The 17763-nt window shown below is 43.0% G+C and overlaps 2 protein-coding genes across 2 annotated transcripts in view; both read left to right on the top strand.

The window, feature by feature from the left end:
* The first annotated feature begins 8303 nt into the window (after positions 1 to 8303).
* LOC126284308 (arylsulfatase B-like) overlaps positions 8304 to 17763 on the top strand; it is a 197602-nt gene continuing 188142 nt past the window's right edge. Inside the window, exon 1 of the mRNA XM_049983139.1 lies at positions 8304 to 8374. The gene's annotated coding sequence lies outside the window, so the exon portion shown is untranslated. The remainder of the gene's footprint in view (positions 8375 to 17763) is intronic.
* The window catches only part of LOC126285108 (uncharacterized), a 112120-nt gene continuing 107079 nt past the window's right edge, over positions 12723 to 17763 (top strand). Inside the window, exons 1-3 of the mRNA XM_049984432.1 lie at positions 12723 to 12729; positions 12997 to 13113; positions 15195 to 15354. Of these exons, the coding sequence (XP_049840389.1) occupies positions 12723 to 12729; positions 12997 to 13113; positions 15195 to 15354 (284 nt within the window). The remainder of the gene's footprint in view (positions 12730 to 12996; positions 13114 to 15194; positions 15355 to 17763) is intronic.

Below are 17763 nucleotides of genomic sequence, written 5' to 3' on the forward strand. Positions count from 1 at the left end.
GGGTCTTACACACCGGTGTCAATGTGTTCTTTTTTCCATTTCCAGGAGTGTATATCCCATCGCTCGAGCGCCGACTATGATGACTTTCAATCTCACTTAAATCTTGGCCTTGCGGTTCTAGGCGCTGCAGTCTGGAGCCGAGCGACCGCTACGGTCGCGGGTTCAAATCTTGCCTCGGGAATGGATGTGTGTGATGTCCTTAGGTTAGTTCGGTTTAATTAGTTCTCAGTTCTAGGCGACTGATGACCTCAGAAGTTAAGTCGCATAGTGCTCAGAGCCATTTGAACTTAAATCTTGATAACCTGCCATTGTAGCAGCAGCAACCGATGTAACAACTGCGCCAGACCCATGTCGTTTTATACAGGCGTTACCGATCGCAGCACCGTGTACCGCCTGTATTTCAATATGCATTACTATACCAGATTTTTTGGCGCTTCAGTGTATTAGACAACAAGTGTCTTTCACTTGTATCACTCTCGGAATCCGTAGTGGTAGCATAGGACCCTGTTGGGTAAATTGCTGATTTAAAGCTCATTTACAGTTTCTGAAGTAAATACTTTTCTATTAAGTTAAGAAACAAAGTACGTTGGCTAGCCCTGTACACTCTAAAGGTTAAATTGGTTGAATCTTATTTTAATGAGCTGCTGCTGGTGCAATGTAAGGCGTTATTCGTCGACAATGTATGGCAAAAGGCTCTTTCTTATCGTCGTTCCATGTAAGAAGTTTGGACCCTCAGTACTCTTCTTGAATATTAATTCCTCTTGATGACTATTTACTGTGTCCATTTACACCCACATAATTTGCCTGTCCATATGTTAAAATCTTGCCGTTTCTTCACTAGATTCCCAGGTACTGCGCCTGCAACTGATCACTTGTCGCTAGCAACTCTTCTCCTCCGACTACTTCTGCCCGACTTGGCATTTACGCGCAAAGCGACAATATTCCCTACCTCAAACACGCTTTGGCTCTACACGGTAGCAAACTTCCCTGACTCGACCACCGTTTTTACTACGTCGTAATTACAGCATTATTTTCTTTAATCAGTTCGTTTGAATTTCTTTGAAGTTTCATTACGTGACAACATTAATAAAATAATGAAAAATACTTATGATAAAAATTACATGACAGTTATAGAAATAGTTATGCGAAAAATGCATTAGGCACTGTGTTTTTGTGTTTCGAAGTGTAAAAGAAATTAATCTGTTCAAGGTCTAGATGTTTTCCATATAAAACTTTACATTGGTATGATATATAACTGCCAAGAGAGAGAGAGAGAGAGAGAGAGAGAGAGAGAGAGAGAGAGAGAGAGAGAGAAGAAAAGAAAAAAAGATTGAAATAAAAAGTTTGAAACAAAAACGGTCAAGTCTTTTGTGAAAGGATTTGTTTAAAACCAATAAATAGAACAGATTAGAGAAACATTTGACATGGTTATGAATGATGCTCAAATCATGTACAGCACAGAATTTAAATTTCAAAGCTGAACTGAAATGAAATGTCTTGTGACGAGGGCCTCCCGTCGGGTAGACCGTTCGCCTGGTGCAAGTCTTTCGATTTGACGCCACTTCGGCGAGTTGCGTGTCGATGGGGATGAAATGATGATGATTAAGACAACACAACACCCGGTCCCTGAGTGGAGAAAAATCTCCGATCCAGCCAGGAATCGAACACGGGCCCTTTGGATTGACAGTCTGCCGCGCTGACCACTCAGCTATCGGTGCGGACAAACCTTTACTTATGGTCTTTGAATGTTTAAGAGTACTGCAGGATGTTGTTTGATGGGTTATGTAGACTGTGCATCTCATTTCTGTATACGATTTCGAGTATCATTCAGAACTACATCAAGTGTTTCTCTAATCTATTTTATTTCTTACATTTAGAAATGATTTCCACTGCAGTGTTAAACCTTGCTTCATTTAGTCTCCTTTCTCACGTCACTTTCCATCTTTCTCTCACATGCACGAGTTATCTATCATACTCGTTCTTCTTCTTGAATACACAGTAAATAGTGTATGCATGACGAGCACCGTTTTACTACCGAAATAACTTTTTTCTAAGTTTCAAGAAGGGAGATTTATGTTCAAATACTCGCTTCGCACACAGCTGCACGGCCTGCTGTCATATTTCTGAGATGTTTCACTAACACAGCCTTATGCCGTCTTCATGTGAGTAATAAACTGTCTTAATAATGCAGGGAGATGATCCAGCGAAATATGGACAGGCTGAAAAAGATAAAATAGTACAAACGGATTGTAAGTTCTGATAGGAAGCTAAAAGCAATACGCAGTAAAATATGACTTTGTGTACAGTTGGACCAGCGGAAAATTACTTCTATCGGAGAACAAAGAAGGCGAATTTGTTCCTGATTAAAATAATGACTGAAAAATGGGTACTTGCTGCCTTATTTTAGCATCCTCAGTAACTTTAAAAATTTTTCCAAAGATTTTGGCTTGCGAACATTTGCACTCTTTTTAATATACAACTCATATCTCACTCCCATATGTTCCTCTAACTGTAATTCGCTCACTCCTGTCAGTCCATCGCTGTATGACGCTCATACCCACTCACTCCCACTTGCCCATTCTCATTCACTCATGCAGCCCAACTCATTGTCATTATCTCCTTGTGTATCTCTACCTGTCCCTGCCTCCTCTCTTACAGTCACAGTTTCCTTCGTACTGTCCTGCTACCACTGTCTCCTCTCACTGTCGTCTCTCCCTCCTGCTCTTTATCTTAGTGCTATTATCTCATTCAGTCCTTCCCACTGCTGCTGTCTCTTCTCACTCTCACAATCTCTCTCATCCTCGTTGTCGTTGTCATGCACTTTGCCTCTTATTATGACTGATACTCATCCACTTCCACTTTCTCTTTCTCTTTATTCCTCTCCTAGTGCCACTGGCTTCTTTGCTCTTTTACTGGCACTGATCTGTCACTATCTACTATGTTCCATTTCTACTGTGTCCCTCTCTTTCTCTCACTGTGCCATTACCACCTTCGCTCTTTCTATACAAGAACCACTATCTAATTTCTTCCAGTATTTATTACTTTTCTGTCTCTTTCCGACTGCTCTCAACATAATAACTTGAAATTGTGGCACCAAAATCTGTGGGAACGTTTTAATGGTGCTGTGGAAGGTAGAATGAGACAGCTGGAACCCACTTTTAAGTCGGAGTCATTTATACGGGAGCAAGTTCACCTTTCTTTTCCGCTGGTTTACTTCCTTTCCCCGACACGGCAGAGCGTATAACTCGTACCAAAAGAATATTATGGGACAGTAAAATCTGATAGCTTATTTATGTGAAATTGAAACAACGTGAAACTAATTTTATACCTCAGACCGTGTTTCATATGCATAAAAATTTTGCATATGCTTCACTATAACAACATAGGGTTCCCACAACAATTCTGATGATAACGGAGACTCTTTGCAACATATTTATCAATGTTATGTCATTTTATAAACTTTTCACCTCGCACCGGATTGTAAGCGCGTAACTTACGTGAGAAACTAGTATAGCTCTGAATGTCTGTACCTCGATAACGAATAAAGATATTAAGAACATTTTTACAGTTGTTAAAGGTTGGAATGTTAGGATTGCACAGTAAAAATTACAGCCATATGCTGTATATAGCCGTCTTGGAATCCACGGCTAGGTTTTGATACCTGATAAGCATGGGGTGTTTCTCGATAACGGATAAAGATCTCTGAAAAAAGAAAGTAGTACATCTAGATAAATGCCTAGATTATATACCCTTAAAATTTGATCATTTTTATGCTGTTATTTATTATTTATATTTCCCCCAGACCGTATTTTATGTGCATGTTTTCGTATGCAGGTAGGGTAGCTTTGAACCTCTGTATCTCGAAACGGGATAAAGGTATCAAGAAAAGTTTCAACTCGGGATCTTAGAAATGTGTTGTAAATATTTCTGGCATATTCTGTGCATAGTCGTCTTGGAATCCGTTGCTCGGTTTTGGTACCAAAAAACTGTGTTTCTCGGGTTTTCTCAGCAACCGCCAATGAACTGAATTTTGCTTCTAGATGCCCCTTAAGGAGCGCCTTAGACCACATCTAACGTAAAAGCACAAAGTGTGTAATACTCAAACTTTGCCCCTGTACTCGTTATGTAGGACAGTTAGGGTAAGGCGATCCTTTTTTGGGGTCTACACATGGTCTTAGCCCAAGTACTATCCAAAACACTTGACCCTACCTCTCTGTCACCAGTGAACCCCGGGAAACTCTCATTTTTATTCCCTGTCTTACGGAACAGATTAGGTACGAGTAGCGCGCGCTGTCACATGCTTATCGATTTAGCCGTCGTTCTTGGAGAAATGAGACCAATAATTACTTGCGCACGCAATACGATGCTTCTTCTTCTACATATTTAGCTTTCATCTCCTGAAATGCCCATGTCCAAACAAATGATATTATGGATACCCCGATAAAAGTATTAAACCGATGAAACAGTAACCATACGATCACGTAAAACAATGGATCGAGAAGATGTGTCCAACAGAGAACCGAATTTCACAGTGCCGGTATCTCGTGTCGAGAGACTCATCAGGCTACCGAATCTAAAGCCGGCAGGTTGATGATCTGCGTTCAAAACGGCGCATGAGCATCCCAGACCACTCGACATGTATTTCGGAACTATGCAAACTCTGATTTGTAGTTGGATGTTATCATATTTTCACTAGACCTTACTGATTTGCGTTCCTGACTGTGTCCTTGGTTGGTTGTACGAATTTTGCATATAGTGTCTAGAGAGTGGTCAGCAAATGAAATACTTCCTTGGCGCACAGATAGAGTGGATGCTCTACTCGTAAAATCCTCGAATGATTCATTGAAATACATATATAGGCCGTTCAAAAGGGTGGCTTCCTTTTTTTGCAAAACAGATAAGAGAATTTTACAGTAATTACGAACGAACTGCCAGCAGTGAGTCGTTCGCTGGAGCAATATTTCTTTTGGCACCAGAGAGACGTACTCGCACGTAGTTTATTTCGTGAGCTCGAAGCAATGAAGTAGCCTATCGGAAAGAACCAAATCACGGATCATAACGTGCGAAACATATGTGGTAAGTAGTTACTGGAAACTATGTTATCAACGATGGCATGCTTAACATAATAGTGTTGTTGTTGTTGTTGTTGTTGTTGTGGTCTTCAGTCCAAAGATTGGTTTTATGCATTTCTCCACGCTGCTCTATCCTGTGCAAGCCTCTTCATTTCTGAATACTACTGCAGTTTACATCCTTCTGGACCTGCTTACTGCATTCATTTGTTGGTACCCCTTTACAACTTTAACGCCCCACACTTCCCTCCAATACTAAGTTTATGATTGCTTGAAGACACAGAATGAATCCTGTCAATTGATCCCTTCTTCAAGTCAATTTATACGACAAATTTCTTTCTCCTCAATTCTATTCATTTCCTCTTAATTAATTATGCGATCTACCCATCTATTTTTTAGCATTCTTCTGTACCACCTCATATTGAAAGTTTCGATTATCTTCTTGTCTGATCTCATAATTGTCCAAGTTTTCCTTCCATAGAAAGCTACATTTTTATCCAACAACCTCCAGAAAGGACTACCTAACACTTAAACCTATATTCGATATCAACTAATTTCTCTTCTTGAGAAACATTTTTCTAGTCTACTCCACTCTACAGTTTACATCAAGGGTATTCACCGTTTTTCACCTAGCGTTTACTGTTGTATCTTCGTTAAAAGTAAAATTTGGTAACCGTCCTCCACGTGCTCAGTAATGGTGTTCTATACTGAAGCGCCAAAGAAACTGGTACAGGCATGAGTACTCAAAGACAGAGATATGTAAACAGGTTGAATACGGTGCTACGGTCGGCAACGCCTATATAAGACAACAAGTGTCGGGAGCAGTTGTTAGATCGGTAACTGCTGCTACAATGGTAGGTTATCAAGATTTCACAGCATCTCCGAGGTAGCGATGGAGTGGGGATTTTCCCATAAGAACATTTCACGATTGCACCGTGTATATCACGAATATGGTACCATGAATATCAGGAATTTGCTAAATCATGAAATCTCCGACGTCGCTGCAGCCAGAAAAGATCCCTAAAGAACGGGACCAACGACGACTGAAGAGAATTGTGAAACGTGACAAAAGTGCAAACCTTCCGAAAATTGCTGCAGATTTCAATGTAGGGCCATCATCAAGTGTCTGTGTGCGAACCATCCAACGAAACATCATCGATATGGGTTTTCGGAGCCGAAGGCCCACTCTTGTATCCTTGATGACTGCACGACACAAAGCTTTACACCTCGCATGGGTCGTCGACACCGACACAGGACTATTGATGACTGGAAACATGTGGCCTGGTCGGACGAGTCTAGTTTCAAATTGTATGGAACGGAGGGACGCGAACGGGTATGAAGACAACCTCATGAATCCAAGGACCCTGCATGTCAGCAGGGGACTGTTCATGCTGGTAGAGGCTCTGTAATGGCGTGGGTCGTGTGCAGTTGGACTGATATGCGAGCCCTGACACGTCTAGATACGATTCGGACAGATGACACGTATCCTGTCTGATCACCTGCATCCATTCATGTCCACTGTGCATTCCGACGGACTTGGGCAAATCTAGTAGGACAATGTGACACCCCAAACGTACAGAATTGCTACAGAGTGACTTCAGAAACACAGAACCGGCCGGTGTGGCCGTGCAGTTCTAGGCGCTTCAGTCTGGAACCGTGTGATCTCTACGGTCGCAGGTTCGAATCCTGCCTCGGGCATGGATGTGTGTGATGTCCTTAGGTTAGTTAGGTTTAAGTAGTTCTAAGTTCTAGGGGGATGACCACAGATGTTAAGTCCCATAGTGTTCAGAGCCATTTCAGAAACACTCTTCTGAGTTTAAACACTTCCGCTGGTCACCAAACTCCCCAGACATGAAGATCAGTGAGCATATCTGGGATGCCTTGCAACGTGCTGTTCAGAAGAGATCTCCACCCCCTCGTACTCTTACGGATTTATGGATAGCCTTGCAGGATTCATGGTTGTCATTTCCTCCAGCTCTTCTTCCGACGTTAGTCGAGTCCATGCCACGTCGTGTAGCGTCACTTCGGCGTGTTCACGGGACCCATGCACTATATTAGGCAGGTGTACTAGTTTCATTGATTCTTCAGTATATAAAGTAGGGAAGATACTCAACAAAATTTATAAAAAAGAATCAAAGAAAGTAAAGGTGTATAATAATAATAATTGACCAAATACCTTAAGTCAAAATTGTATGAAAATATGAGTTTTGATTTAGACTCCTAGCGCCTTCCTCCAACCATGAAAGCTGGAACTTTCACTAGTGGGCGGTACTGACCACCTTGACTACCACTGTTTTATATCGTCTCTATCGCGGTTCACCATCAGTTATTTTACTACCGAAATAGCAAAACTCAAATTTACCGTCGGCAGATTTAATTCCACTACATTTCATTGTACTTGTTTTGCTTTAGTTAATGTTCATCTTACATTCTCCTTTAACACCCTGTCCTTCCTTTGAACTGCTATTATAACTCATTTGCTGTCTCTGACAGGGTATGTATCTCTTTACAAAATGCAGATCAAGTGTTGCCCTAATACATTGATTCAGTCGGTGGGCTTTCTAGACGGCATCATTAAGCTAACAAAGAGACTGGTAATTTGGTAAGTGTTTTTCGAATGACTTCTAAGACTTAACATGTTTAAGAAAAACTAAAGCTACTATTTGCGCGCATATCTTTGTGATATTGTTTCTCATTATTGAAACAGATCTAAACAAATCGTTTCATCACCCAAAAACTTGTCATGTAAAATAAACGAAATTCGTTCCGCGATGTGATGTTTCATCTCATATACACAAGGAGTAAATGGGTAGCCTGCAACGTTGAGAATAAGAGATTCATTTCTCTGAAAGAATTTCCTCTGCTCTGTTAGGTTTTTATATACGCGCCACATTGATACAATTGTGAGCCAGTGATAAGCACGTTGCTTTACTGTTCTTGAGCGCATATCTTGACTTGCGTTCCTCTCTGAACTGCTGACGCATCGTAAGGGTGACGGATCGCTATCGCAAGTCACCCAGATCCCGGTGAAGGCTGTCCCCAGATGACACACGGCGTCATCCTGACAACACACTGTTATTGCACAGTGACAATACTTTGATTTGTCACGTTATCTGCGATAACAGCTTCTGTTCCATTTGTGGTGAATCCCGTATCTGAAGTAGCACCAGATTAATGTCGTGCTATTGGTTCCCACATTCAAGATAATTATGAAAGCAAGACGTATATAAGTCTCCTCTCAAAACAGGTAGAGCACTACAGGCCTACAGCAGCCATCACACATCTTAAGGTCCACTTCGTAAACTGTAAGTATTTCGACTACTTTACAGTACTGTAGTTCATAGTGATTCACTGTTGATACGAATACGTAAACTATACCTGTTCTGAAAGTAAACCTTCGACTTTATGTACACGTGCTCTAGATAGTACCTTCTAATCTTTAGCCTCGTTGGATTTGTCGAATGTGGCTTACTTAACACTTGTGACTGCATTGTAAATGCAGGGGAGAGGACCGTGGAACTAAATTATGCTGAGAGTTGTATTTAGTTAATTCATGTCATAATCAGCACATGAAAAGGCGAATATGAATCAAGTGTGTCACCTATTATATCAAATCCTTTCGGAACACTAACTTTCAGTAAAAAAAAAAGTGAATTGGTAGTGAGTGATGGAATGAAGACCCATGTTCTTTCACCGATAAGACAGGATTGTCAGATTAAGTACGCCGTAAGCAGCAAGTGAAGGGATTAAAGCTACGTAAATGTATTCTTGCGACATCTTTAATGCTGTACAAACTTACTACGCCTGCGCATTCACTGGCCTGCTTAATATGTAATTACCTGCTTCTCGAATTGACAATTCCGCTGCGTGTACCCACGACAATGTACACGTAGTATACCTAAGCGAAGAGACGGAGCGTTGGAATTCAGCTTCGCTTTCGTGAAAGGACGACTGATCACAGAAAACAACGTGTGCAGGGTATTGTATCTTTGGATGTTGTTGTGGTCTTCGCTACAAGGACTAGTTTGACGAACGTCCTGTCGCTAGACTATCCTCTTCAGTCTTCCTCATTTCTGCCAACTGCTGCAACCTAAGTCCATTTGAACCTGCTTACCGTATTCAAGCCTTGGTGTTCTACGATTTAGTCCTCACACTACTGTACATTATCAAACTGATTTGTTGATGTATCAGGATTTACTCCACTACAGATCCATTCTTTTAGTCAATTTTTGCCATAAGTGGCTCTTTTTTTCAGTTTTATCCAGTACCTTCTCATCTGTTGTCCACTCTAGCCGTCTGCTCATCGACATTCTCCTGAGCTACACATTTCGAAAGTTTCTATTCTCTTCTTCTCTGAAATGTTTGTCGTCCACTTTTCACCTCCATACAAGAATGCACACCAGAATTTCACAAAAGATTTCCTACGACTTAAAACTGTATTTTGCTTCTTTTTGAAGCTGCTTTTCTTGCTATTGTCAGTGTGCATCTTTTCTCTCTATTTCTGCCATTATTAATTATTTGATTGCCCAAATAGCGAAAGACATCGACTATCTTTAGTACCGCATTTCCTAATATAATTTTCTCAGCATCGCCTGATTTAATGCGAACTACATTCCATTACCCTTATTTTGTTTTACTTGATGTTCAGCTTGTAACTTCTTTTTAGGACACTTCCCATTCCATTCAACAGCTCTTCCATGCCTTCACTGTCTCCCATGTAACAGCAATGTCTTCGGCAAACCTCAAAGTTTTTGTTTTCTTTCCCTAGCTTTAATCCCTTCTCCAAATTTGCTTTGTTTTCCTTTACCACTTTTCAGTGCACAGATTCAGAAATATCGGAGAAAGGCTAAAACTGTCTCACTTCCTTCTCAACCACTGCTTCTCTTTCATGCCTTTTTGTCTTATAACTGCCGTCTGGTTTCTGCACAAGTTGTTAATAATTTTTCACTCCCTTTATTTTACCATAGCTCCTTAGAGAATTTAAAAGACTGTGTACCAGTTAACATAATCAAATGTGTTTAACAGGGTGTCCCAGAAATGTTGTGTCACACTTAGAGCGGTTGCAGAGGGTGGTTTGACAAACAAATCGAGGATAGTAACCTTTGGCCGGAAACATCATCCAATGACGTTCCAGACCATAGACGTTATAGGCACTGGCGCCTGTCATTAGGCCACCTTTTCAGCAGCAAACTGGACTTTGCACGCTGAGGCACTGCAGGCAGAACGTGTCCCAATGTTGTTCTTCAGTGAGAGCGACTGATTACCACAATCATCATTGGAGAAGTTGGGGCTAACTGCTGCGAAGACAGGCCTTCTCTCCTATGGATGCGATGAACTTTTGCAGGTTTCCGACACGGGTTTCTATCTGCATTTTATTTTTCTGTTGTTTACCGAAAAACATTGGAGATTTTAGAGGGTTCCAGGAGAAAAATAAACTGATGATGGAAACCCGTGTCCGAAACTGTCATCCACTGAAGCAACAGAGCACTGCAGTCATAAGAGACAAGGCCTCTCTGCTCAGCAGCTAGCTCCATGTTCTCCAGTCACGATCGCGACAGTCAGTGTCGATCACTGAATAACAGACAACATTGCTGGACAGTCTGCTTACGGTCTATCAGCATACAAAGTCACTTGTGCATCTGAAGGGGTGGTCTTGTAGCAGTTACCGGCACGTATAACTCTCACGCTCTGTAGTATCGTTGGTTGATATTTCTGGACACGGGTTCTTACTTTAGATTTGTTGAGACACTGTCTATAGCCCCTCTAAGTTTTTCACAATATTTTTAGGGCACCCTGTACAACGAGATAGATTCACGTGTGAGAAAACCTAACGATGGCAGCACATACCTTTTTTTTCCTTTATTGAGTTTGATTCCCCCTAAAGAGGGCGGGCTGGCAGGAGCTTAGTATGCTGATCTTCAGCCTATAGAATTTTTAAAACAGAAAGAAGATAATAAATAATAAAATCAGGCGATAAAAACAGTGACTTAAATTGCAAAATAGCGGAAAATTAAAACATAAAACAAAGGGTTGGCGATGCTAATAAAATATACAGGAAGCAACAGGTAAAATAGCAGACAGACAATTAAAAATAAAACACCCAGTGACAGCATGATTTCTGTTTGCAACACTTCAGAAAAGACGCACGACGATTAACACTTACTTCAAAAACTGCACTAAAAAGTTGGCATGAAGATGACACATCACAGCCAAAGGCAGATTGGGGGGGGGGACCTGTACAGATGAGGGGAAGAAAAGGGGATAAGGTGAGGAAACACAAAGTCTGGGGGAGGACTGATGGAGGGAGAAGACTCATAAGGGAGGGGGGGGGGGGCAGGGCAGATGTGAGAGGGTGAAAGGCAGGTGGTGAATGAAAAAGGACTCAGGGCAGTGAAGGAAGGCAGAGAGAGGGTAGGCAGGGAAAAAACAGGATGGAAGGGATGAAGAGGGAGCCCGGGGAAAGGACAGAGGAAGGGAGGGGGTGAGGATCAGAGTTGATAGGAGGGGAATGAAAAAGGACTCAGGGCAGAGAAGGAATGCAGAGAGAGGGTAGGGAGGGAAAAAACAGGATGGAAGGGATGAAGAGGGAGCCCGGGGAAAGGACAGAGGAAGGGAGGGGGTGAGGATCAGAGTTGATAGGAGGGGAATGAAAAAGGACTCAGGGCAGAGAAGGAATGCAGGGAGAGGGTAAGGAGGGAAAAAACAGGATGGAAGGGATGAAGAGGGAGCCCGGGGAAAGGACAGAGGAAGGGAGAGGGTGAGGATCAGAGATGACAGGAGGGATAAATGGAGGGAAAGAGGGCATCATCTGGGAGGAGGAATAGATGAAAGCCACCTTGGGAAAGGAGACGAAGGGTGTAGAGGTGGATGGTAGGGGGAATGCAGTGGTGAAGGTGCGGCAGCAGGGATTGAGAAGGAGAGGAGCAACCAGGGTATGAGGGGGATCAAGGCGGCGGGAGGCGTAGAGGTGGAAAAGGGGCAGATGGGAGAAAGGAATCAGATCCTAGAGGATCTGGGTAGGGGACAGGAGGCATATACAGAAGGCGAGGTAGAGTGCATGGCGCTCGAGGATCTGGAGGGGCTATAGAATTTAGATTGGGCAGATATCGAGGCGGGACTGGCGTAACCAAGGATGGGACGGATTAAGGATTTGTAGGTGTGGAGGATGGTAGAGGGGTGCAACCCACTTGTCGGGCCAGAGAGGAGTTTGAAGATTTGGAGGTGGTTGTGGGATTGGATAGTGGAGATGAGGGATCCAGGTGTGGTGACAGTCAATGGTGAGGCCAAGGTAGGTGAGGGTGGGGGAGAGGTGGACAGGACAGGCGCAGATGGGAAGGGAGAAATCAAGGAGCCAGAAGGAGCGAGTGGTACAGCCTATGATGATTGCCTGGGTCTTGGAAGGATTGATTTTCAGGAGCCACTGGTTACACCATACAGCAAAAAGATCAAGGTGATTCTGGAGAAGGAGTTGGGACCATTGAAGGGTAGGAGGGAGGACAAGCAAGGCGGTGTCATCGGCATACTGCAGTAGTTTATCGGAGGAGGGGCGGGGGGGGGGGGCATAACTGCCATGTGCAGGAGACAGAGGAGAGAGGAGAGGACACAGCCCTGGGGCACACCCACGGAGGGGTAGAAGGTGCGGGAATAGGCGTTATGGATGGTAACAGAGGAGGGGCGGTCAGCATGTACTCTCGGATCATACAACCAATACAAAGAACACTCATTGTATGGCTGAGAACTAATATTAATAACTATACACTATTTAGTTGGAATGTTACACGCTGCAAAATACCTCCTCCACTGGATGTTGTAAGCTGCTCGTAGGGCTCTCAAAGACTTACCCATGTCATTGCTGTGACAGCCATGTGTACGTTTCCAATATAATAACGAAATCGCTGACACCTGTTATGTGTCTGACTGTTGGCAGAGACATCTGGGGAGGATGCGACTGCTGCTGGTGGTGGCGAGTGTGTGGCTGGTGGCCGCCGTGGGGCAGGCAGGGGCCAAGCCACCCAACATCGTCTTCATCGTCGCCGACGACATGGTGAGTCGCCGTCCTGTCCTGCGGTGCACTGGACACAGTAACCTACACCATTGTTTCATCAATTTTCAAGATGAGCTGCCCGCATCTCGTGGTCGTGCGGTAGCGTTCTCGCTTCCCACGCCCGGGTTCCCGGGTTCGATTCCCGGCGGGGTCAGAGATTTTCTCTGCCTCGTGATGGATGGGTGTTGTGTGATGTCCTTAGGTTAGTTAGGTTTAAGTAGTTCTAAGTTCTAGGGGCCTGATGACCATAGATGTTAAGTCCCATAGTGCTCAGAGCCATTTGAACCATTTGAACCAAGATGAGCCGTCGGACCGTTGTGCCCCCAGCTATAGGCTTATATCACTATCGTTAATCTGTTGTAGAATTATTGGACTCGTTTTGTGATAGCATATTATGACTTTTTTGGAGACCCATTAACTCAGTTATGTCTGTATGTACTACATAGAGTAGGTTGTCAGAGGTACACAAAACTGCAAAGATACTTTATATATGCATCACAGGGATTACGCAGAAGTAACTATATTGCAGCAGCGATGCACAAGCGATAACTCCAGAGATTACAGTTCACAACAAATTCAGAAAATGTGGACGCCAGGTGCGTCTAAGAGGTATGTCCTTAAAAGCTTAGGACTTCGATGCCAAGCAGTGATGGTGAAGATGTACTGAGACTAGAAGAGTCTGTGCAATGTTTTTCAGGACGGATAAAGTTAGTAGAATCGTTATTGGCTATGCATAGCCACTTTTTGCTTCAGTGGCGTAGAACACCACGGTATTGCTCCCTCTGATGTATACACCGCAAGGTCTCTAAGGCCCAACTCGTGAAGAGGCCTACATTCTGTAAGTGGCAAAGAATGTGACGCCTGAAATTGGTGTTCTGAAGTGACTAAGATTTACTACAGAGTCGGCTCTCCTCTACAGTCCATATAATGAAATTCTCTCCACTCACTGTGCCAGTGGTCAACCCGCATCAGAATTACGCGTCCTACGAGACGTAGACGTTACCTTTGTCTAGTCTTCAGTCTACTATTCAGGTGATATATCAGGATTGGTAATGATATGCCGCAAACCTATAGGCAAGTAAGCTACGGAAGAGATGGTAAGTTAAAACGAATTGAAGGGAGCAATGAAGAGACAAAGCGTGTGTTACAGCAGTTGTAAAGATGATAGGCAACATGCATCTGTATTCTCTGAAACTGAGCACAGAAGAGTCCCAACGAAATTGCGCGAAAATTTCAGAACACACACAAAAAAGAAAACTTCCCTTATTTTAGAATGACAGTTAGGGGAAAAGTTTTCGAAACTATAAACTCTAAGGAAATTCGTGTTGACAAATTAAATGTGAGCACCAGAAGAAGTGGGATACAAAAGAGACTTACGCCGTTGGAGAATCAATTCTTGAAAACGCTTTCCCGCATTAGGGGAGCAAATGAAGTCGAGATGAGGGCCAGGATTGACAGAAAACGGTATCCAAAAAAATCTTATGAAATTTGTTATGCATGAGCTTAGGTATTTAGTTCAATATTATGGAAGGAGACGGAGGAACCAGAAATCTCTTCACTGAAAAAATACGGAAAACCAGCCACTTTTTATTGCGTTTTTATTTACGCCAATATGCACGGCCCCGGAGCTCAACAGTCCAAATAAAATGGACAAATTGTTAAAGCTCTCTTCACTTTTTCCAAATATGTCACTCCCAATAGTCGTAAATAGGTTTAATCTACGACAACTTGATTTTTTCCCTCAACACTTCCGTATCTTTATTTTGTTAGTTATATTACGTTTTGGCCGATCGCTTCTAGGCGCTTCAGTCCGGAACCGCGCTGCTCCTATGGTCGCAGGTTCGAATCTTTCCTCGGGCATGGATGTGTGTGATGTCCTTAGGTTATTTAGGTTTAAGTAGTTATAAGTCTAGGGGGCTGATGACCTCAGGTGAGAGTCCCATAGTGCTGTCATTTGAAACATATATTATTTTTAATGGATAAGCTCAAGTGGTTAGTAAAGGAAATACAATTAGTCTCATTAGACACCTGTGATCGTAAGCCGGAGAATGCGTGTGACGTAACAAGAAAACCCGTTGCAGGGCTGGAACGACGTGAGCTTCCACGGCTCGGACCAGGTGCCCACGCCCAACATCGACGCCCTGGCGTACCACGGGGTCATCCTCAACGGCCACTACGTGCAGCCGGTCTGCACGCCGTCCCGGTCGGCCATCATGACCGGGAAGTACGCCGTCCGGCTGGGTGAGTCTGACGTCAGCAACGGTCATGTACTCAGCAATAGCACTTTCTCGTCATCAGGGCTCATAAAGCATGCTATGCACGAAAACCTTTTACCAACTTCCATCTTAATTTCTGCTCGATTTGCTCTGATTTTACCTCCGAAGACGTTTTCGGTTCTCCTTCTTTCATTCGACCACGGCGTTGATTCTTAACTCGTAAGTTACCTTACGTCGCAGTTGAAACTACTTTGCTGTTTTATAAGTTCAAAAAGTAACCCCTCTTCCCCAATGAGATGTTTTATACATCAGCCAACGCTGCCAAGGCCAGTCTTAAAATATTAGATCCACAACTTTGCTTCCACCGTTTTGCAATAGACGGCAATAGCGACAAGTGGGGTTCACGTGGTTGGTCGTAGGTGTAATGCAATAAGCTTAGGCATCTGTAAACACGTCATAAAATTATCAGTCGATTTGTGATTGCATCACAAAGTTCTTCTCGATTAAGTACGTCAACTTACGTTTCCATTACTCGCCATTTGAGGGAGGTTTTAATTTTCTGCTTTAACATGAAGAAATCTTCGGCTGTGGCTCCTAAAATGCTGAATATGACCAATGGTGAGGGAACTATAAATAGAAGAATGTTTTCAATGCCTTAAGACCGGCATGGCGGGGGAAGACAGAACGTTTTCATAGCTACTGAAACAGACGAAGACGGTCACAAGACATCATTATCGAAAGCAATTGATGCGTTCGAGCCCAGAACTGAAACACAAACGGCCACAATACAGCGATAGACACGTATAGGTAATTTTGCAGCAGGTCAGTGGTCGACGCCATGTTGCCAAATCCGTCAAAATATGCATGGAAACGTTGAAATGAGAAGTCCTATCTCTTTCGCCGTATTCTCCATACGTTGCTCTCTCTGACTACCACCTTTTTCGAACATTGGCGTACAGTCTGGCTGACCAGCACTTCCGATCATATGAACAAGTGGAAAACTGAATCGATTCGTGGATCCCCAAAAAAGACGCCCAGTTCTTCCGCCACGGGATTCGTATGCTATCGAAAAGCTGGGAGAATGTAGTGGCCAGCGACGGGCAATACTGTGAATCATAATTTTTTTGTAAATTTTTCACAATAAAGGCCAGAACTTCGAGTAAAAACGGCGGAAGCAAAGATGTAGACCTAGTAAATCCAAACTTTTTCTTTCTAGAACCATTAAAACTGCTATTAATTCATTATTTGTAGGTTCTGCAGCGAGTAAATTGCCTGCTATCACTGATTCACATAAGAGTATTCGCACTGAGTCCACGAAGACCCAGAATAAATCAATAAAAATCACCTCTGGAACTTTCTACATCCTAACATAGCACACAATCTTCACATTTAATGAAATCAACTATAGCTGTTAGCAAATAAGATAAAATACACTCTACGACGAAAGAAACGGACGTACCACGAGATAACTGTCGGAACAGAAAGGAAATCGGTAGATGTGACGTACGTGTGCAGACAAGCAACGGCCTACTATTTCGGAAAAATTGGATGATTTAGTGAAGAGAACGAGCTTCACAAATTGAACAAGTCAACAGCACGTTGGTCCACCTCCGGTCTTTATGCAAGCAGTTATTCAGCTTGGCATTGATCGACAGAGTTTTCGGATGTCCTCCCTCGCTTTGTCGTGCCAAATTCTGTGCAACTGACGCGTCAGATCGTCAGAATCCCAGGCCAGTTGGAAGGTCTTGTCCATGATGCTGCAAACGTTCTCAGTTGGGGAGAGATCTGGGAATCTTGTTGGCCGAGACAGGCTTTGACAAGTAGGACAATAAGCAATAGAAACTCTCGTCTTGTGCGGGAGGGCATTAGCTTACTGAAACGTAAGCCCAGGATGGGTTGCCATGAAGGGCAACAAAACGGGGCGTAGAATATCATCGACGTTCCGCTGTGCTGTAAAGGGGTCCTACCGCAAAAAGAAATGGCAAACCAGACCATCACTCCTTATTCAACAGATCTCTCCTCAACTTAGGAAGTTTGGGTCATTATGTGAGGGACCCTTCAACCAGCTCGGGTTTTCGACGATCTAACCTACCAACTGGATAGAATTGTCAGGACAGCCCTCTAGAGGACATCCATAAACTCTGTCAATCAATTACAGGACGAAAAACTCGCTTCCATAAGAACCTGGAGTGGATCAACGTGATATTGACTTGCTAAATTTGTGAAGCTCTTTCTCTTGAATAATACGTACAGTTTTTCTGGAAGTGTAATTACCTGTTTCTTTGTACATCTACACACATGCAGACGTTTTTTTTAAATTTCTCTCTCTCTCTCTCTCTCTCTCTCTCTCTCTCTCTCTCTCTCTATATATATATATATATATATATATATATATATATATATATATATATATATTGAAATGTATGTATGGACA

This window comes from Schistocerca gregaria, chromosome 8, assembly GCF_023897955.1.
Source record: "Schistocerca gregaria isolate iqSchGreg1 chromosome 8, iqSchGreg1.2, whole genome shotgun sequence".
Lineage (NCBI taxonomy): Eukaryota > Metazoa > Arthropoda > Insecta > Orthoptera > Acrididae > Schistocerca > Schistocerca gregaria.